Here is a 20,051-nt window from a genome sequence, read left to right as displayed (position 1 = left end):
ACCATCGATGGTCCGTACAATATTGAACAAATGCCTGAATTGACTAAAAACGAATTTAAATTCTGGGCGTAAATCTTCGCAAGTTCAACTCAATTTCAATAGCAAACATGAGTACTTGAATCCCAAATTCAATCCGCACCGTTGGATCATCATCAGACGCCAAACCGACCCGAAAAGGCATCACGATTGAATCGGGGGAGCAGCCTCCCTCTTCCCCACCCAACCCGCAAATCCCCAAATCGAACCCGCCGCCTCCCAAACCCTCGCTCTCCCAGCCCCAAGAACCTCGCCGCCGCCGCCGCCGCCGCCGCCTTCGGCCACCGGCCACCGCCGCCTCCCGACCGGCCGCCATGGCGCGAAACGAGGAGAAGGCGCAGTCCATGCTGAACCGCTTCATCACGATGAAGCAGGAGGAGAAGCGGAAGCCACGGGAGCGGCGGCCGTACCTCGCCTCCGAGTGCCGCGACCTCGCCGACGCCGAGCGGTGGCGCTCCGAGATCCTCCGCGAGATCGGCGCCAAGGTCGCCGAGATCCAGAACGAGGGCCTCGGGGAGCACCGCCTCCGCGACCTCAACGACGAGATCAACAAGCTCCTCCGCGAGCGCGGCCACTGGGAGCGCCGCATCGTCGAGCTCGGCGGCCGCGACCACTCCCGCAGCTCCAACGCGCCCCTCATGACCGACCTCGACGGCAACATCGTCGCCATACCCAACCCCTCCGGCCGCGGCCCCGGGTACCGCTACTTCGGCGCCGCCAAGAAGCTCCCTGGCGTCCGTGAGCTCTTCGACAAGCCACCTGAGGTCCGTAAGCGGCGGACCCGCTATGAGATCCACAAGCGCATCAACGCAGGGTACTACGGTTACTACGACGACGAAGACGGCATGCTAGAGCGGCTCGAGGCTGTTGCCGAGAAGCGCATGCGCAATGAGGTCATCACTGAGTGGCACCGTGTGGAGCGGGTGCGGCGGGAGGCCATGAAGGGGGTAGTGAGCGGCGAGGTGGCCTCGGCAGGTGGGCGCGGTGGGGAGGCTGCTAGGGAGGTGCTGTTCGAGGAGGTGGAGGAGGAGGTTGAGGAGGAGAGGAGGCTGGAGGAGGAGAAGAGGGAGAGAGAGAAGGGCGAGGAGGCTGGGAAGGAGTTTATCGCGCATGTGCCGCTACCCGATGAGAAGGAGATTGAGCGGATGGTGTTGGAGCGGAAGAAGAAGGAGCTGCTGAGCAAGTACACCAGCGACGCCCTGCAGGTTGAGCAGGAAGAGGCCAAGGAGATGCTCAATGTGCGCCGCTAGGAGAGATGGTGTGTTCTTACTTTTCATGGTTCCGATGAGTTATTCAACTGATGTAGTGTTCTTTACTGGAAGTAATTTAGTCATGTACCCAAGAGGCTTTAGCATAGTGGTTTTGTTTGTAGTCCGTTATTTTGTCATTTTCATTATTGCCTTAATTCTGCTAAGAGCTGCACTTTGTCAATAGTTGGCCTCTTATAATTTTTCATCTCATAGTTGCACTATATATGTGCTCATGTGTGCAAACATTGAATATAGGTTGAAATCGCTGCTTCAAGTCTTCAACAATTGAAACACTCAAACTTGTTCTACTGCAACTGGTTAGTTGGTTGTTGTGCATATCGTTCATTTGTTTATGCTGCATATGATAAAATAAATCTTTTTGAACATGGCGGGACTTGGTATCAAACTCCATGCAAGCAGATCTTTCATATGCTGAAATGTTAGCCGTGAACCATAATAACTTATTCATATATATCAACCAATTGAGTGATAAAAGGTCTGCTGTCATTTTTTTGTTTGATATGAAAAGCATGTTTGGATTTAAATTGGCTAACATGCTACTGCGGATTTTTCACATATTCAATTGAGAAGCTTTCACGCATTGAGGAAAAACTTGCCCTTCATGGCATAAATAGTCAAAAACTTAAAACACTTAAAGCTTAAAAATAGCTGATATTTAGTGTCAACGTTCTTTCTTTTTGACTCCTTGAGTTGGGCTGTGGAGGTTGGAGTTAGTGTTGATGGCATTGGAATATTTCTTCCAAGTTGCATTTTCAACTGTGTATTTTTGCTAATTTTGAAGCAAAAATTCTGATGTTTTACCTTACTGATTCTGTCAAATTGACTTCCCTGCTTTGTGTATTTCCTCATCAGTGTAATGTCTTAGTTGCATTTGGTAAATTACGTTATACAGTCCTTGCATCACATCATTTTGCAGCATTTCTTGATGCTGACGCTGAAGCGCAGGAAAACAAGGAGGAGCCCGTTTTGCAGCGCATTCATGAACGCAGCCCTGGCAAACATCTGTTGTTAAAGAAAAAGCAGGGCTTCCCTATGTTTTATCCATTTTATCACTAACCTTGATGAGTGGTGAGTGATGGCGAAGCACTTACATGTTCGTAATGTAAACCAGAGTTCTAGTGCACTGCATGCTTTTAGTGTACTCTCTAATTACTCTTTATAGCTGATTAGCTTCTAAAATTTTAGTTGTATACTGGAGAATATGTACTTCGTCTGTTTTCCGGCTTCTATGATGTGCAAGAGAATCCATGTTATACGTGCTGGTGCTGCAACTTTTCCTGATATCAAATACAAGTGCATTATCTTCAGGATGGCAAAGGGGCATTAGCATGCCACAACAGCTGTACAAAATGCATTTGCCAGTACTCCATGCAAAAATAGCTAAACTAGCATCATAAACCGCCAAGTTATACATCAAACTGTCAATAACAATTGGTCAGCTGCCAAGCATGGCTAAGTACAAATTTCCAGGACACTACTTGTTCTGATAAACTATATACCAGGGCAGCGATCAAGTCTTGTTACAAATGAGATTGTCCTAAACCATGGTTATCCGAAATTATGACCATCTCATATTCCATCCATCCTCTTCCGTAGAATATCTTCAAATCTGCTATCTGAAACTGACAACAGCTGGTTCAAAATCAACCTCACTCCGCAATCAATCATCCGAGCATACCGAGGCTTTATCCGCTGTTCTAAACTGTACCCGAAGTATTGTGGAAATTTCACTAGCTCGTTCCTTGGGTATCCCATTGTCAGGAAATATTCATATTTAGGAAGCAGATTATCTTCCATGCTGAGAGTGTGAATAATCCCAAATCTATTCGCCATAGTGCCAATTTCCTCCATGGTGAAGTCTCTCTCCAGGAAAAATTCTGTGATCGGTTTTAGCTTTGCCTCAATGTTCAGACCAAAAGCCTGTGGGCTTTTCTGAATAAGAGACGCAGCATCCGCACCGATTGACTGGAAGTATTCAGCAGTTGGCCTGAGATTGTCATTGACACTGTAGCTCATGATATGAGGACATCGCGTCAGAATCTTGCCAATGTTTTCCTTAGGAACTCCTAGTTCAGTGAGAAAGCTCACGGTTGTCTCCACCTTCTGCCTGCTATATGTGAGAAGTGCAGGGAACCGGGAAAGCACCTTGCTCCACTGATCTTTGTTGATACCAATGTTTTCCAAATAGGTCATCATAGGTTTCAGATTATCTGACAGGCTGATTCCACATAGTTGAGGTCTCTTCTTGATGATTCCTGGTATGTTTGACCTTGGCACACCAAGCTCAAGTAGCAGCGCCACCAGAGGTTTTATTTTGCGATCCACATTGTAATATGCAAATGCTGGGAATTTCCGCACGACATTCTTGATCTCTTCATGATCCATGCCAAGGTCCAGTAGATAGAGAACTAGCTCAGGAAGGGCTCCCCCTGAGGTTGGTGCGCTTACCCGAGCGATTGCCTTGTGTTTATTTGAGCTTGTGGGCGTAAGAACCATTGAAGAAGACAAGGCTTCCCGTTCCATAGCAAATGGATCGGGGAAATTCTCCACCACCTCAACCAAACCATCTCCATGTTCTTTAGAAAGGGCTTCCAGATATGGAATCAAAGCATCTCTAATCTCCGGTGTGCTGAGCTCCCTTCCTGAAAAATAAACGTGTTGTTAAAAGTTCAAACCAATAGATATGCAAAAAGCACAATCAAGAAAGCAAACCTTCAGCATATCGTGATCTGTAAGTAATGTGGAGCTTTGAAACCAGGTGTTCAATGAAACCATCTGCCTTATTGGCAATTCGTGCAGCCAGTATACTTCTCAAACCTTTCTGTCTTAAAAATAGTGATAGCACAGCTTTTGCTTCCTCTCTTTCTGCAGCAAGCAACCTTGACCGAACAGCAGCGGAGCTTTGAGCATTACCACTGGCTAACCACAGATCATCCGTATCTGCATCACAGAGAATTGATGTGCACTGTAACGATAACTTGCATGCTTAGTTGCTTACATACATGGAGAAGATCTTAAGAAGGGATAAATAAGTAACCTCACATGATTGTGCATTGCAAATGGGAAGTTGTCTAGAAATTAGAGTGCAAAGCCTGTAGAACAGATAGCAGCGTTAAGAATGTATGGGATGATGATATCATGATAAGAATAAGAGTGAACAATTATTGGACAATGTTAAATACTCAATGTTACTTTACTTTTGAAAGTTTATGTTTTAGCTTGATGGTTTTCTAGTCCAACCAAAACAAAAGTAGCAAATGAACTAAAATTGAGACCCTTTTGCATTTATACAAACAAATTAAATGACTGCCATTTCTCTTTCTCTTTCTTTTCTTTTTGAAAAGAATGACTGCCAGTTTTGATCCCAAAGAAAGGAGGCAAAATTGGTTCTGACATTGAAATTCACAATTCTAACAGGACCTCAGTCATTGGCATCCCCATCTGAGACCAGGACTATGAATCTTTCGTCTATAAGTAGAACTGGAGCACCTACTCTCCAAATTACACAGATGCTAAAACCTAAGGGTTTGAACTGCAGCTCCATGTGAATGGCGCAGGTGAACAAATCGAGTCTGGAATCACAAGAGCCAAGAGGAAACTCCACACACAGCTTCCATTTCCACTCAGCTATCAATCTAGCAAGGCCAATTCCACTTAAAAGCGCGTGAAGAAGGAAGCAGAGGCTTTACCTGCGGGAGGAAGGGGAGGGGGAAAGGATGAGCCGCCATGGCGGAAGCCGAGGGCGTCCCCGCGGGTCGCACGGTGCCACGCGGTGGCTGCTCGGGCGTGCGGCCGCCTCCAAGCTCGTCATCGTCGGCGGCGACGGCGACCGCCGCAACGGGAGCAGCGGGAGGAGGTCGACGACGAGAGTAACGGGAGTGGCCAGGTTTATCCTGTTCCTTTTGCAGATAAACCCCTCTAATAACTCCAATTTTCGTGTGACCGTGTCCAGATAGGGGGGTTATGACAATATGCAGAAACTGCGGGTGCTGAATGCAAATTTTGCTACCTCGCACACAGAGTGGGACGTTGGCATTTCTGAACGATGCCCAGCAAAGTGCGCCGAAAATAAATAGATAATATTCCCAGCAATTTGCATTTGCTTAGAATTTGCACAAATTACACACCAGATTACCACAGAGAGTGTCACATTTGCGAACTTTGTAATCAACAGCATGAACAAGAGCATAAGTTTTGAGTACAAGATCGATACAGATTTTCTTACCTCCATAATAAGAGCCAAAATTTTACCTGGTACTGTCCTAGGACCAGTACTAATAATTAAGCAAGAGAACAGATAGTCACATGAGCTTTTTAAGGTTTAGTAGGATATCTGTAAAACATTCCTGCCACTGCCAATATTTAACATGCCGAGGATTCGCTGATCATATGCTTCCGAGTTGTGCGACGGTGCCAGAGTCATCATTCATCACCCTCTTGTGACGGCGTTCCCCTCCGACGCAGTTCCTTCATCTTGCGGAATTCATCATAGTGAGCCTTCCGTTGCTCTTCGAAATCTATATGAAAGCATGTAAAAGCAGTCATTCTTACTTTGAAAAAAAAAACACAAAACAAGATGGTGAAATTTGAGGTTACTCTTGCAAAACACATAGATAGTAAAAATTGAAGCGTATCCACCAGTGCCTTGAGGACTTCCGGAATCTGAACTAGAGATAGGAAAATAGCAACACAGCTTGCAACCAGTCTTCCCCAATGGTCATCATCCCACAAAAAATATCCAACTGATTCGGGAAAACACACACGGGAGATTTATATCTATTTACAATTATACAAATTTTGGTGGTCCAACTAGCTACTAAACCAGGACTAGAGCTAACCTACTGGTGTACACTGCATTAGCTCTTACCTTGCTATCAAGCAAAAGTTTTGGTCTGGCATACCATGATGCCAATAGAACAGCAGGGTTGAATTAAAAAAAAAACAAGTGAAGTGGATAAAGGAGTAATCAGACAAAAGGGAGTCTTGAACTTTCTATCAGTAGATATTTTCTGGAGCTAGGAAGACAAATCGGTCTAAAATGTGACATTTCAAATCAGATTTACAGATCACAGGATCGGGTTACTTAATCAACCCTATAGCCTGAGACCAGGATACCTGAAATTATTCCTTCCTGTGTTTATCTTCTTTATGTGAGATGTATCAGACATGATATGCTATATGGCAGTACAGCACCGAAATCATAACGACTTGCACAAGCATCAAAATACAAAATGCCAATTAAGACTTTAAGAGTCAAGATACCACTCACAAGGATATTTCGTTTTTCATTGTCAATAAGAAAAGACTGCAGATTACTAACCTGTGCCTTGTTTGATGGCCACTTCTTCTTCTTGTTCTTCTTGTTCTTCTTCTTCTTCATTACTACAGGATTCCAAATGTTCTCTTGCTGATAATTTTCCACTTGAAACAGCTTCCATCAAAGCAGTCTTAATCGCATCAGCATGAGTGGACTTATCCACTGATTCTTCAATAGTTCTTTTTGGAGAAACAGTCCCTTGGACCAGATGCAAGCATCAGATGCATGTTGTCCGGAATTTTTTCTTTAGCTGTATTAAAACATGATTCTATATGCAAGCTCCAAAGCACATACCATCATCTTCATCAATCATTGAGTGATATGGCGTCTTAGGCTCGGTGATTTTTTCTCTTACTGGCTTCGTCGACTCAATGTCATTCAAATTTTCTTCATTCCATTTCACACGGTCCCGGCCCCTGTCCCTGCACACAACAGTATACTAACTTAAATGAAGAAATGGTTATTTTAAATCAAACAATAAATTTGACATTTGAGAGCTCGAGACGGATCTAACCTTGACTTTTTGGATTCTTTAGCTTGCATTGTGGAAGCAGGTCAGGAGCACCTCAGAACCTGCAATAGCTTTATACTAACTGAACATCTAAAGCAAAGCACTGTACTGAGAATTAACGCTTGCTTGATAGCGAACAAAGCCCATTGCTATGAGAATTCAGATAAGCTACATCATCAGTTCATCACCGCACATAACCGAAACGTGAGATTGATCAAACAGCACATGTAGATATGTAGTTACGCGAATACGCACGCCAATTTCACCGCCAACCAGGGATGGAACGGATCGGACACGCAACTGATCAGATATGCAGTGATCAGAGCCGCATCAGCAGATCTCCGACAACTTCCCCCGCATCGCTACGGTGGCCGGGCACAAACGCTAAAAGTCCCCAAGCGCAAAAGCCGTGCCAACGCACACCCCACGGTGGGGAAACGGGGGAACGACCCACCGACCGCGTGTCGGAACGTCACCGCGGATCGATCATGAGATATTCTGTCGCGCGAGCGCGAGGATGACGACGGCGAAGGAAGCATGACGAGCACAGAAGTAATCACGGAGCACGGCGAGCGGCACGCGAGGCAGAGCCCAACAGCCGCGACAGGCCGCGCGCGGAGAGAGAGAGAGAGAGAGAGAGAGAGAGGGAGGGGAAGGGGATCGAAGAGAGAGTACCTTGCTGATCAGCGATCCCCTTGAAGAAGAGGAATATGGGCGAAACCAACGATGAGCCAACAGAAGAGAAACAGAATGGGAAAGGAGAGGAGTGAATAGTGATGACTGTTCTGGAGGAGGACACTCAGGGTGTGGGGCCCACCAGTTGCTACCTGCTCTGCTGCAATACCTCCTCCTCCAGTGGCCACCTAAGCAGAGAGCACAGGACTGTGGAAACTGAAAGTAGAAACTGAAAGCCACAGGTTTTGCATCTTCAGACCTCGATACGCATGGTTGTTTGGATGGTACTTCTCCGTAGGGAAACTGGGGATGCGTTTCTCGTCAATTTCAATCTAGTATATTTGTTTGTGAAATGACAAAGTATAGTGATTGGAATTCAAGTACGTGTTCAGAAAAAAAGACACGTTCTAATACATCTTATACATAGTGCTCGGAGATCTCAAATTCTCAAAAGACGTCTGATGACCATTCCGTTTCCCAGAGATTCGACTGATGCAGCATGATAGTGTACAGATTTGTGAACTTCAGACACGGTTCAAACCAACAAATCGACGAAAGTGAAACATACCAATTCACTGTATTCACCCAGTCGTATTTACAGAGAACAGATGCTACGGCATTTTACAACCTTTACCTAGTGGCTAAGTTCTCCAAAAAAAAAAAAAAAAAAAAAAAAGGAACGCGCCAGAGCATATTGCAGCACCGGAAACAAGAAATCCGGCCGCCTGCCTTGACAAAGGTCCCTGAACTCCGCTCCTACAAAATGGTCAGACATACGATAGGAGACGTAGAGAACTTGTTGCCTCTGCAACTCGGAGTATGGCCCATTGTCGCTTTGCACGAGGTTTGCAGGGGACACAAACAAAGGGACAGTTAAAACAAGTAAATGCAAAGCCATTAGAAAAGATGCAGTGCAGATCCATGACACGACAAGAAGAATAGAGTGTTGATACTGGTAGAACCAAGCATGGTTGGTAAGATTGTTCTTTGTATTAAGGAAATGGAGTAAAGTGTGTGAGTGTGACTGTCATGGATACGTTTCTCATTTAGACAAACTACTGCTACCTCCATCCTAAAATAAGTGAGTTTGTAGTTTTCTACTAAATCAAATGCATAAGTTTATAGATAAGAGTAATAATGTCTACCATGTCAAATAAGTAAAACTATGAATATATTTCACAATGGAACTAATGATGCTCATTTGAATAGTAATTATTGGAGTATTGTTTTTTCTATGAATTTGGTTAAAATTAGGATAGTTTGACTTAGGAAACCAGAAATGCATTTATTTACAACGGAGGTAGTATGGCAAGTACAACAGTTGAGCCTAGTATGGGTTCCTTGGTAATACACATCATCTTAGAGACTATCCTCTTATAACAATTGAGACAACAGAGACTCTAACCATGAATCCACCAAAATATTTTTATCATTATTCTTCTTTCCTTTATCTAGCCTCATGCGAGGAAATTCCCTATTATCTGGCGCTAAGAGTCTACAGAGAGTTGATATTAACTGAGCTTAGGTGGTACCCCCAAGAGCCTGCTATAAAGACTGTTTTGTACGCCCTAAAAGTTCGAATACCAGAAACATCGATTTGCTTCAGGAAAGCATAATTGCTGACAGCGCTTTTTTCTCTACTTCACGCACTGTCATGCTAAACATGTAACCTTATTTTCCAAGCCTTAACTGTGCTGAGTATTTAATGGTCGTTCGCATCTTGGTGACAAAAAATTTTCAAGCCTTTCACTCAATAGAATATTTACTTATAAGTTTAAAACAAGTAACCCATGACACTAAAAAAGTTATTAGCCACAGGGGCATCAAACTTTTCACAGGTGCGCAAGAGAAATAATTAGTGAAAATAGTGCCAGTAAAGCATGCAATTTGATAGTAGCACAGTAGAAAATTAGCAAAGCAGCACTGAAAGATTGTAAAGCAGAAGATAAAAAGTAGGATCATGGTGTCAACTGGCAAGGAATGTGGGTAGTTGTAAATATATATAAAAGGCAGGCGGAATTGATAGAATCAACCTTCGAAAATACTGGACAACCATGACAAGTCCTGCGCCTCAACGTTGTTCTTGGTCAGTCTGCATCTTACTAAAACATAAAGGAAAAAGGTAGGAGTAAGAGTAAATGATTTGTGGAAATGAATTACAAAAGCACAGTTTTCCTTGTTTCTACCAGTCTACAATGAGTTTCCAGTTGCAGAATCCAGACTCAATATTATTTTATCAAATGCAAGCAATTCTTCAACATGATTTTACTTGAAAAAGAATAACAAAAGAACGAAAGGTTCTGCAGGAGAACACCCAGCTGTACTTGCAGGCATGGACACAAGGAGATACAAGAAATTATGGATTGCCCAAAATCCTGATTCATCCACACATCTAGGCTGGTAACTCGTACTAAAATCATGTCCCACATATGTGGATGGGCAGGACTGAAAATATAACATGTCAAGAATATATCTGTCATTGAAAAAAAAAACAGGTGTACAGCTACAAAAGAAGCTACTAGCAAGAAGCATACTGATCACCAATATATTGAGAAATAAGATAGCAGACTGACCACTAGAATTCACAACAGTAACAGATCACAGATGAAGACTCGAAGCCTTCCACAAATAAGTCAATTAGGTACGTCCATCAAGCTTCCTGTCTCGGTATAGCCACAGCTTAAGCTGCAGATGTGTCACAGAACACTTAGTTGTTTACAGTGAACCCAATCAACTCTCCAGCAAGTTCAAACTAGCATAAAGGAACATCATTAACTGGTCTGGCAAGAACTTTAGTGATAAGTCAATATGACATGTAGATTTATTATGATAAGTGCAAGAATGGACATCATAAGAATCACTGATTTCACTATAATCATCTGTAAAGCACAAGCAAATGATTTGAACTGAACATACGGCAACAGGATAGCAAAATGAATCAAAGATCAGTGAGTATTGCCTTTTCATGAGGGAAAAGCCAGCACCTCAGAGTTAAAAACATTTCACATCTTTCACCATTATCATGAATAATGATTTGGTTGATAAAAGTCTAGCGGCCTATCATTAGAAAGGTAGATCATTAGAAGAAAATATAAATAAATAAATAAAAACAAAGAACTCTTCCTGGCTGTCACTTGTTACAAAAAAATGATGCAAGACAAATGGTCCAAAGATAAATTAATACAATCGTACGTCCTTAGATTATTGATTTCTTCTATTGTACTGTACAAGATTAGAAGTAGACAAGAGTCAGTTATTGTCTGATACATCATTGTAGCAAGCAAATGATATTAAATTGATTGGTTCTTCTATTACACAAGATTAGAAGTAGATAGAGTCAGTAATACATCATTGTAGCACGCAAGTGATATTGAAAAATCTGACAGGTATTGTTTCCTTCCAGAAAGTGGAGGATCATTTTTATAATGACCAGTTACATAAATTAGCTAGTTTTCAAGCAGCTTCAGGGAGCAACTGAAGTGATCTTGCAAAGTACAGTAAAAAAGATTAAAGATACATTTCATTTTTATACACCACATCAGTGGACACAATAAGCCTCAGCATATTACCTTACATTTCGCATTACTATGTACCAGTTTCCTCGTCAAAAAGCATAATGCACCCTCCCTCTTTTGCTCCATCCATCTCTTGCAAACAAAATGCGAAGATCAAAAGAAAATGTGCTCGTTGCACAGAAAAAAAAAGGTCCTGTTGATCATTGTTTACAAAGTACCAAACTAAGGTACTTTACAGTCAGAAATTTCAGAAGCAAAACTGGTGCACCAGATAGAAGTTAATAGGCCAGATCATGCAGGTGGGTTAGATCTGCACACCTTATAATGCAGGTGAATTAGATTGTGACCAGAAGTCTGAGAAAGAGCTAGCCCAGTAACCCTGCAATGATATAATAGCTAGCATGGACCATAAGGAGACATGTTATCCCCCTTCATATGCCTGCTAAAGAACGCCATCAGTTGTCGCAGGCACCAAGAAGACAGATACTTCATTCCAGTGGATATCTCACCTTGGAAGACATGTACTTCCATTGATTCCACGCTGAAAATTAGCATCCACAGCAGACCTATAGTGATGGTTCAAGATTAGCCAAAAAGGCCACGATCTCCATTGTTCCCTTGTTCTTTCATCCGTTGTTCTTCCAGAGGATCAGGACTCTTCATATGTTTCTTGAAGCGCCTGCATGTTTTGCAAATACAACATTACAAACCACATAAAATGCCAATTTCAGAATTAGGATGATAAATTAGAAGTCAAAAGCAAAATCACTCGTACCTGTCTTGCTCATTTAGAGCAGGAAATGTTGGCATGAAATCCTTTGATCTAGGCAGAGGTAGTTCGCGAAACCATTCATGATTCAAGGCATCTTCTGCTGATATACGCTGTATGAAAAAACCATGTTCAGTCAGCTACAAAATGAAGATACAAGAATCAGATGGATCACTCTATTAAGTGTATTACCTTCTCAGGGTCATATGTCAGTAATCTATTTAGCAGATCAAATCCAGCTTCTGACAACATCGGCCCACCAGTGAATGATACAGCTCGGAACTTGTCCCTTAGTCTATTGTGCCTGAGGGAGGAATGAGTGGTAAGACTTTATATGATACAGAAACTGCATGATCCAAATAAATAAACCAGCAGAAACAAGAAATGAGTTGGCACTTACGTTTGTTTGCCAAATTTGACGGTGGCACCAGGCAACTTAGAATAACCAGGCCATATATTCTCATCAGGCGTGCCAAGTGTTCTAAATATCTGCAATGGAAATCACTTCATCATAAGATTTCCTTAATCAAAATAAAGATATGGAATAGACAAAAGTCAAAACCATATACCTTATCAAGTTGATCTATCTCGCTTTTCCCATTGAACAGTGGCCCTTTTGATAAGAGTTCTCCCATAATGCAACCCAATGACCACATATCAATAGCAGTAGAATAATCCTTTGCACCCAAAAGTAATTCTGGAGCCCTGCAGTCATAAGGAGCATGTAATAAGACCATGGATAAGTTAAATTTTGAGTTAGACTGATTGTATGAAACTATAGACTGTCTAATGACTTACCTGTACCACAAAGTCACAACCAACTGGGTGTAAGGCTTTAACGGGCTGCCATATTGACGAGAGAGTCCAAAATCACATATTTTCAACTCACCGCGGTTGTTCAAGAGAAGATTAGATGTCTTGAGATCCCTATGGAACAGCATAATTATTAGAATCTAACATCAAAACCAATTCCAGAAAATGTGTAAAGGAGAAGAAAAATTAGTGATTAACAATCATTACCTATGAAGTACCCAATTGTCATGAAGATACTTCACACCTTCTAATAGCTGAAGCATCAAGCATTTGACCTCACTTTGACTATACGGTTGTTTCATTGTCTCCATAACACCCTTAAGATCATGTTCCATGTACTCCATCACCATGAAAATATCTGTGTCATTACTACCAACAACTACTTCCTTGACTTCCACAATCGAAGGGTGGTGGAAGGATAACAAGATATTCATTTCCCTAAGAGAAGTCAGTGGGAAACCTTCCCTTTCCTTCTCCATCTTGACCTTCTTCAGCGCAACAATCTCACCAGTTCTCTTATCCCTCACCCTAAATACAACTCCATATGTACCCTCATTGATTGTGTTGAGTCTTTCAAACTCATCAACGCTCCTACAACCTTGAAGCATGTTAATGCACCTACGTGGGGACCGTGTACACTCAGGGGTTTCAGACCTACAGTCCTCACCTTCAAAATCAGAATCCAGCAAATGACCAGCAGGATAATCATCATCAGCCGCCTCCTCAACATCTATGTTGTCACCCTTCTCCACTTCAAGGTCCCGGTTTGCACTACCCTGTAATACCCCCGAGTCAGATGACCTTGAGGAGCTTCTCACTGAGTTATACACCAGCACCTCTCCAGGCTCAGGGCTTGTAACCTTTTTTGTGGACCCTCGTTCAATCGAGTCGACAGGTGACACGCTCTTCTTTTTCTTGGGCACAAACACATTTTCCTCCTCGTCGCCAGCATCTGCCCATCTTGAGGTCAGAATGTTTCTCATTGTTGGGTATCCCTCTTCCTCCTCATCCACAATCCTGTTCTTCTCATACTCCTGTACCTTATCAACTGACACATCCAAAATCATTGGCGAGTGTCCATCGCCTATGCTAGACAGTGAGCTCATGACAGGCAAGGAATGCGACTGATGCATAATAATCTCAGCAACTACAGCATCTACCTCTCTAATGCCCCTCACAGGGTCTCGAGCCTGCCGCTTTGAACCATTCCTGTCCCAAATTACTGGAGATTGCTTCCTCTTCTTACTCGGGGACATCTTCGCCTCCTCCTTGCTGACTCGCGTGACACCATTCTCCCTCGGCTCCCTGGTCTTCATTGGGCGCTCACCGGACCTCTCTGAGCCACTCCCACCTGAGACCTCGCCGGGCTCCCTGTCCTCCGTCCTCCCTTCCGATGGACGCCTCCTCGGTGGTGGACGCGGCGAATCCCGGCGGTGGCTGTACCCATTCGACAGCTCCCGGCCACCGCTGCGCCCGCCGTCACGGCGGCGTTCCGAGTCGCGGTGGCGGCTCGGGTGGCGGTGGTGGTAGTGCTCCTTGCTCCTCCTAGAGACCCCCACGTCGTGCTCCCGCTCCCTCGCCACCTCGTAGCCCCTGTACCCCCCGTGGCTCCCCGCAGCCATGAATCGCTCCCCTCACAAACCCTAGCAACCGACGTCGAATCCGCAAAATCCCAGAGGTAATTCTCCACCAAACTAGAAATCCTCGGACCGAAATCGAACCCTATAGAGACAAAAATTGGGCGTGATTCCGACCCGATTGGGGGATCGGACCTCGATTCTCCACCAAACTAGAAATCCTCAGACCGAAACCAAACCCTAGTAGAGACAAAAAATTGGGCGTGATTCCGACCGAATTGGGAATCGGACGACCTCACCTCGCAGCCGAATCGAACTGGGGGTTGCAGGTTGCTGCCGCGGTGGAGAATTCCGCCTCTGCTTATCGGGATTCGAGGGGGGAAGAGGCGGCCGCGAGGAGAGGGGGAACCGAATCGTGCGCGGGTTGCGGAAGGAGAGAGGAGGAGAAAGCCAAGTCGGGCACGCAGAGCGTCAGCGCACCACGTCGGCCGCGTTCTTATCGTGCGGTTTGCTCTGCCGGTTTCCCACCGACCTTCGCGTACGCGGCGCGGGGGGATTCGGGTCCATGACAGGTGGGGCCCCGACGCCGAGAGTGGAAATGGACTGGTAGTGGCCGACCTGACAGGTTGGTCAAAGAGTCCAACTACATACCACATGCTTGAATTGAAAAATGGCACGGACCATAACATGCCGTGATTGATGCCGAATAGTACAATAAAACAATCTGATTTATTCGTGTAACAAGATTATATTTCGGGCTGTTTAGTCGTGAAATGAAAATTTTTGGATGTCACATCGGATATTTAATCGGATATTGGAAGGGATTTTCAGACATGAATGAAAAAACTAATTTCGTAACTCGTCTGGAAACCGCGAGATGAATCTTTTAAGCCTAATTAATCCGTTATTAGCACATTTCCTCCATAACTGTGTAGTTAGTTTTTCTTTTAATATATATTAAATGCTTCATATATATGTCCAAAGATTTGATGTGATGTTTTTGGGAAAAACTTTTGGGAAACTAAATAGGGCCTTCATCGATGGTACAAAGATAAAATTCTTCTGTGCCTGGTACTAGTAGTACATCAGAAACCGCCTTCAACAAGCAGCTGAAACTCTCAGATCGATCACGAGCCTTTTGACTGTGGCAGTGGATTTTTCTCAGCGGCACAGCAGCGGCAACCGGAGCGAGAGCGAGGAGGGCGAGCGGCCGCTGCCGCTGCTCCAGCTCGCGCTCCGCGTGAGCAGCCAACCCTTGGCACCGCCTCCCGGGCGGCCCAGCGCCAGCTCGGCCTCGGCGCGCGCGCGCCGCGCCTTGGCCTCCGCCTGCGCCGTCGCCAGCTTCCCCGCCGTCCTCGCCTGCGCGCGCAGCCTCATCCGCTCGGCCTTCTCCTCCGCCGTCCGCATCTGCAGCTCCGCCTTCCGCCGCTCCCGGTTCTCCCACGCCTGGATTCTCATCTCCTCGCGCCTGTACCTGACAAAGCGAAAATGGCAATGGCACACGATGCAAACGTGAGTAGACAAGTATAGTGGTGGTAGCTGCTTGCTTTTGGTTTCAGGCTTTCAGAGGATGTCATTGTCTCAGTGCTTCTAGCTGACAGTTCAGCACTGATGTGGTGCTGTCCGACAAAAGAAAATGCTGCGCACTGTTGACTGCACATGCAGAGCACAGCTTTAGCGCATTTTTGCAGCAGGATTTCGTAGTTCAAACCGATTTTAACCATGGATTTAGAGAGGAGATGAGCAACTAAATTTTTAGTCGAATTTGCTGGTTTTAGACGGATAACAAGCAAAGGAACTGCTTCCTCTGTTTCACAATATAAGTTATTTTAGTATTTTCCATATTTATATTGATATTAATATCGATAAGATGAAAGAAAATTGATGAGCAGCAGGGAACGCGATCGGTAACCTGGCCATGTACTTGGCGCGCTCCGCGTCGCCCCACGCCGTCGCGGGCGACACGGCCGTGATCGTGCCCGCGGCTTCGTCGTGCCCATTATCGGCGCGCTTGCGAGTCGCCCGGAGATCCACCACGCCGCCGGCGCCGGCGCTGTCACGCGACCCGCCGTCGCATTGCCCAGGCGAAGCCGTGCCCCCCGCGACGACACGGGCGGTCGCCGCCGGCGCGACGACGCGGGGAGTGTTCGCCCTCGACGGCTCCTTGCTCCCGCCGGGCGTCATCTCCGTGCCGACGTCCCTCAGCGACACCACGCACCGCTGCGGCACGTACGCCTGCACGGCGTCCACCACCTTGGTGTCCACCCCCTCGTCGCCGCGCGCGGCCTTCAGCGCCGGCGCCGCCGCCGCGGGCGCGCCCTCCCATTCCACGTTGCTCCACGATCGCCAGCCGCCGGCCCCCTTCCGCGCCGCCGGCGGAGGCGGCAGCAGCAGCCCGTCGTCGGCGCTGGCGCAGGAGCTTCTCCGCCGGGTAGCTTCGCCGCCGCAGTCGTCGTCGCCCGCCCGGGAGAGCCACTTCTGCGCGTCGTCCCACTTGGACGGCCTCGGCCTCGCCGCCTTCGCGTAGCAGGCCAGCAAGTTACCACCACCGTGCACGTCATACCTCCGTACGCCGCCAACGCCGCCGCCGCTGGAGCTCTTCCCCTGAGAAGACCTCCTCATCACCGGCAAGTAAGCACTGAAGTGACCGAGGAGGAGATCAGAGGAGGAGGATGCCAGCTGCTACTGCCACCTCCTCCATGGACGGAGAGGAAGCAGGGGATATGAAAGGGAGATGAGAACACTGTGGTGGCGAAGTGACGGCAGCTACTGCTGCTGCTATAGCTGGAAGGAAGTCAGCTGCAGCTGTCAGCAATCAGGAAGGGAATAGAGAGTGTTGAGCTCATGATTGGCGGTCACTGTAACAAGCGGAGACTGTACTGTGTGTGCACGTCTGCACCGTGGACGTCCTCAGGGCCGGCACCGGTCAGCTTCTTCCGATTAATTGCGGCAGCATATAAGCGGCCTTGCCCTCACATAACGACGCACGCCCGCCCGGCAGGACGCACGCTATCAGCACAAAAGTTGCCGCTCGGTCCCTGAAAACATGGCACCGCCGATCATCAACGAGCCACACGTTCTCCCCACGACGATGCACCGCTCATCGCAACAGGATTCTACTCCTTCCGCTTTAAAATGTAAGTCATTCTAGCATTTTCCACATTTATATTGATGTTAATGAATCTAGACATATATATCTATCCAGATTCATTAACATCAATATGAATGTGGGAAATGCTAGAATGACTTACATTGTGAAACGGCGGAAGTATTATTTACTTTTTCTTTTAACATGATCACTAACATATGACCTTTCTGAATAGCGGTTCCGCATATTATTGATTTTAAGTTAAAAAAAAGTAAGTAAAAGAATCACAATCCCCGTTCATCATTTTCACCCTCCCATCCAGTTCGCATTCTAGATCGCTCCAGCCTCCAGTAGCTTATCAGCCATAATTGAAATTCAAAATTTGAACTTCATATTAAAGTTTATTTCGATAATTTTTTTAGCGTGGTTTATTTTTTTAATATTAGTTTTTAAATCGTTAAGAACAAGTTACTTTCGGTTGTTTCATTCGTTTTCTTTGCGGCGTCACAGGAGATTCTTGGCCGCTGGAAGTAGAGATCTAACGGCCATCCTTCCTGCCCCTGTTTCTCGTGCACGAACGGGTGCAGGTAGGTAGTGCGTGTGGTTGTGTTGGGGGTGCTTTTGGGCCGCGAGCGACTCATGTGAGGCTACTGTGTGCCGTCGTCGGTTAGCACGAGCTGTGCTGCTGTGCGCATATGGGAGCTAAGCTAAGCCCAGCATGTGGTTTTGTTCCCCCGCTGCGTGGCTAGAATCCAAGGCGGCGAGGCGCGCGAGACCCCATCGCCCCACGTGACAAGTGCAACTTTTTTGGGCACGCATGCGAAGGGAAGGGATTGGCTACTCTGTGCTCGAATGTTTGGGCACAAGCACAAACACAGCTCGTCGCGCGTGGATGGACTCATGGACGCACGCACGCAGCGTGTTTCCATGTAGTACTTGTGAGGCCCAATGTGCGCGCTAGTGCGCAAGTACACGCTGAGTGGAAACCGCTGCTGTATGCAGCAGTTTATTGATGTCTTTTTTACTGTTCGTTTGGTATGTCACTAGATCTGATGTGTGCTGGTGAGAAAAATCTGGGCATTACTGTGTGTATACCTGGCATCGTTCGGTAAGCATAAGCTAACCGACACATTGACATTATCATCTTGTTATTATTTTTATCTTGGAAATTAGCATCCTCTCTCTCTCAAAGTATAAGTACTCGTAAAGCCTTTCACGGGATTGGTATACGTGAAACCAAACAAGAGATGAATGTGATTAGTTGGAGAAATGAAATGAGCATTCATTGCGATTGTTTAAAATGAGTAAGTGAAGAAATAGGTATACTCTCAGATAAATAAATTTTGATTGTTAGAAAGTCTTATTTTGTAACGGAGGGTATAGCGTCATAACGAGGTATAGCGTCCTATTTGCGAGATGAATCTAATGAGGTATATTACCTCGTTAGATTCGTCTCGCAAAATAAATCATGGATTAATATATCTCGTTAGATTCGTCTCACAAAATAGTTTGATCATGGATTAATATACCTCGTTAGATTCGTCTCGCAAAATAGCCCAGGGGTTATGGAATGGGTTTTGTCAGTAATCTACGTTTAATACTCATAAATAGCAAGATTTCAGAGGGCTATTTAATAGCCCGGAGGATCCAAACAAAGCCATTGACGTGGATGACAATAGAAAAGTGGAACCTACATGTCAGTGATTGTAATGATAGTACCATTTTGTAAAAGATACTCACCCATCATAAGACACCTTAGTATCGACGAGTGATACTCGTAGACCGGATGATTTGGGTACTGGGGTACATTAGAACGAGGATCTACGCAATACGACATCAAGCAAACAAAAGATAAGGATTATACTGGTTCAGGCTCCTTGTCAGGTTAATAGCCCTAGTCCAGTTTTTATATGAGATTGATGATGGAAAACCACGTATTACAACGAAAGTAGACAAAACTGACGATAACGGCAAGATCGTAGTTGATGTATTCGACAAGATCTCCCGGCGACTTGGCTTCGCGTACTCTGGCTTCGTAAACTACAGTAGGTGTGTTGGCGATGAGATATGATGCCTTGCACCCTTCCCTGGGGTCTCTTTTATATCGTGGGTCATTTTTATCCCAAGTAAGACTCGGAGACATCGGATCTTGCACGGTATAACAGAAACTCGATCCCTTCCGAGTAGGACTTTGGAAATCACCTGTCTCGTGGAGATATTTCCCATAATTTATAACAGATTCCAACAGCGTATATAGGAACGATTCGTATACGTGAAAGTATACCATATCCGTGTATTACATAAGTCGTAGGATATGAAGTATGCCTTATTTGTAACCTTGACACTTAGGGTGTGTTTTTTTCTCTCTCGATTTTGCTCCATCATTTTTCGCGCGCACACTTCCCAATCTCTAACTCCCACCAGTGTCGTCTTGTTCCCATGCCCACACAAAAATGATCCCCTCAGTTCTTGGCGACCA

The 20,051-nt window shown here is 45.5% G+C and overlaps 5 protein-coding genes across 15 annotated transcripts; 1 reads left to right on the top strand and 4 right to left on the bottom strand.

The window, feature by feature from the left end:
• Window positions 1–206: 206 nt before the first annotated feature.
• Window positions 207–2,575, top strand: LOC127762250 (uncharacterized). 4 transcript variants are annotated; one of them, XR_008015464.1, is made up of 3 exons: window positions 208–1,294; window positions 1,542–1,603; window positions 2,253–2,573. XR_008015464.1 is itself a non-coding variant. In XM_052286688.1 (2 exons), the coding sequence occupies exon 1, from the start codon at window positions 351–353 to the stop codon at window positions 1,284–1,286; it is 936 nt and encodes a 311-aa protein (XP_052142648.1). In that variant the 5' UTR covers window positions 207–350; the 3' UTR covers window positions 1,287–1,294; window positions 2,224–2,575. The 4 variants fall into 4 exon arrangements, 2 of the variants coding, with proteins under 2 accessions (XP_052142648.1, XP_052142646.1); XR_008015463.1 differs by having other exon boundaries at window positions 2,224–2,573; XM_052286688.1 differs by lacking the exon at window positions 1,542–1,603 and having other exon boundaries at window positions 207–1,294; window positions 2,224–2,575.
• Window positions 2,576–2,669: 94 nt separating this feature from the next.
• On the bottom strand, window positions 2,670–5,232 carry LOC127762248 (transcription termination factor MTERF5, chloroplastic-like). The gene is made up of 4 exons (XM_052286684.1): window positions 4,997–5,232; window positions 4,350–4,399; window positions 4,020–4,247; window positions 2,670–3,949 (listed from the first exon to the last, which is right to left on the bottom strand). The coding sequence occupies exons 1-4, from the start codon at window positions 5,116–5,118 to the stop codon at window positions 2,877–2,879; spliced, it is 1,473 nt and encodes a 490-aa protein (XP_052142644.1). The 5' UTR covers window positions 5,119–5,232; the 3' UTR covers window positions 2,670–2,876.
• Window positions 5,233–5,459: 227 nt separating this feature from the next.
• Window positions 5,460–7,973, bottom strand: LOC127762251 (protein phosphatase inhibitor 2-like). 2 transcript variants are annotated; one of them, XM_052286689.1, is made up of 5 exons: window positions 7,811–7,973; window positions 7,139–7,197; window positions 6,919–7,046; window positions 6,628–6,822; window positions 5,460–5,824 (listed from the first exon to the last, which is right to left on the bottom strand). In XM_052286689.1, the coding sequence occupies exons 2-5, from the start codon at window positions 7,165–7,167 to the stop codon at window positions 5,730–5,732; spliced, it is 447 nt and encodes a 148-aa protein (XP_052142649.1). In that variant the 5' UTR covers window positions 7,168–7,197; window positions 7,811–7,973; the 3' UTR covers window positions 5,460–5,729. The 2 variants fall into 2 exon arrangements, with proteins under 2 accessions (XP_052142649.1, XP_052142650.1); XM_052286690.1 differs by lacking the exon at window positions 7,811–7,973 and having other exon boundaries at window positions 7,139–7,801.
• A 385-nt stretch (window positions 7,974–8,358) lies between these two features.
• Window positions 8,359–14,941, bottom strand: LOC127762246 (cyclin-dependent kinase G-1). Of its 7 annotated transcripts, XR_008015461.1 has the most exons (9): window positions 13,115–14,941; window positions 12,893–13,021; window positions 12,664–12,799; window positions 12,495–12,583; window positions 12,287–12,398; window positions 12,101–12,207; window positions 11,380–12,004; window positions 10,384–10,495; window positions 8,359–9,912 (listed from the first exon to the last, which is right to left on the bottom strand). XR_008015461.1 is itself a non-coding variant. In XM_052286682.1 (7 exons), exons 1-7 carry the CDS (start codon window positions 14,527–14,529, stop codon window positions 11,911–11,913), a joined length of 2,082 nt encoding a protein of 693 aa, XP_052142642.1. In that variant the 5' UTR covers window positions 14,530–14,941; the 3' UTR covers window positions 8,359–11,910. The 7 variants fall into 7 exon arrangements, 1 of the variants encoding a protein (XP_052142642.1); XR_008015457.1 differs by having other exon boundaries at window positions 10,384–12,004; XR_008015458.1 differs by having other exon boundaries at window positions 8,359–10,867.
• A 127-nt stretch (window positions 14,942–15,068) lies between these two features.
• LOC127762249 (uncharacterized) lies at window positions 15,069–17,395 on the bottom strand. Its single transcript, XM_052286685.1, has 2 exons — window positions 16,397–17,395; window positions 15,069–15,958 (listed from the first exon to the last, which is right to left on the bottom strand). Exons 1-2 carry the CDS (start codon window positions 17,104–17,106, stop codon window positions 15,646–15,648), a joined length of 1,023 nt encoding a protein of 340 aa, XP_052142645.1. The 5' UTR covers window positions 17,107–17,395; the 3' UTR covers window positions 15,069–15,645.
• Window positions 17,396–20,051: the final 2,656 nt, after the last annotated feature.

This window comes from Oryza glaberrima, chromosome 2 (genome assembly GCF_000147395.1).
Source record: "Oryza glaberrima chromosome 2, OglaRS2, whole genome shotgun sequence".
In the NCBI taxonomy this organism is placed as follows: Eukaryota; Viridiplantae; Streptophyta; class Magnoliopsida; order Poales; family Poaceae; genus Oryza; species Oryza glaberrima.
The sequence above is the reverse complement of the archived record's forward strand: the minus strand, read 5'-3'. Positions and strand labels throughout refer to the sequence as shown.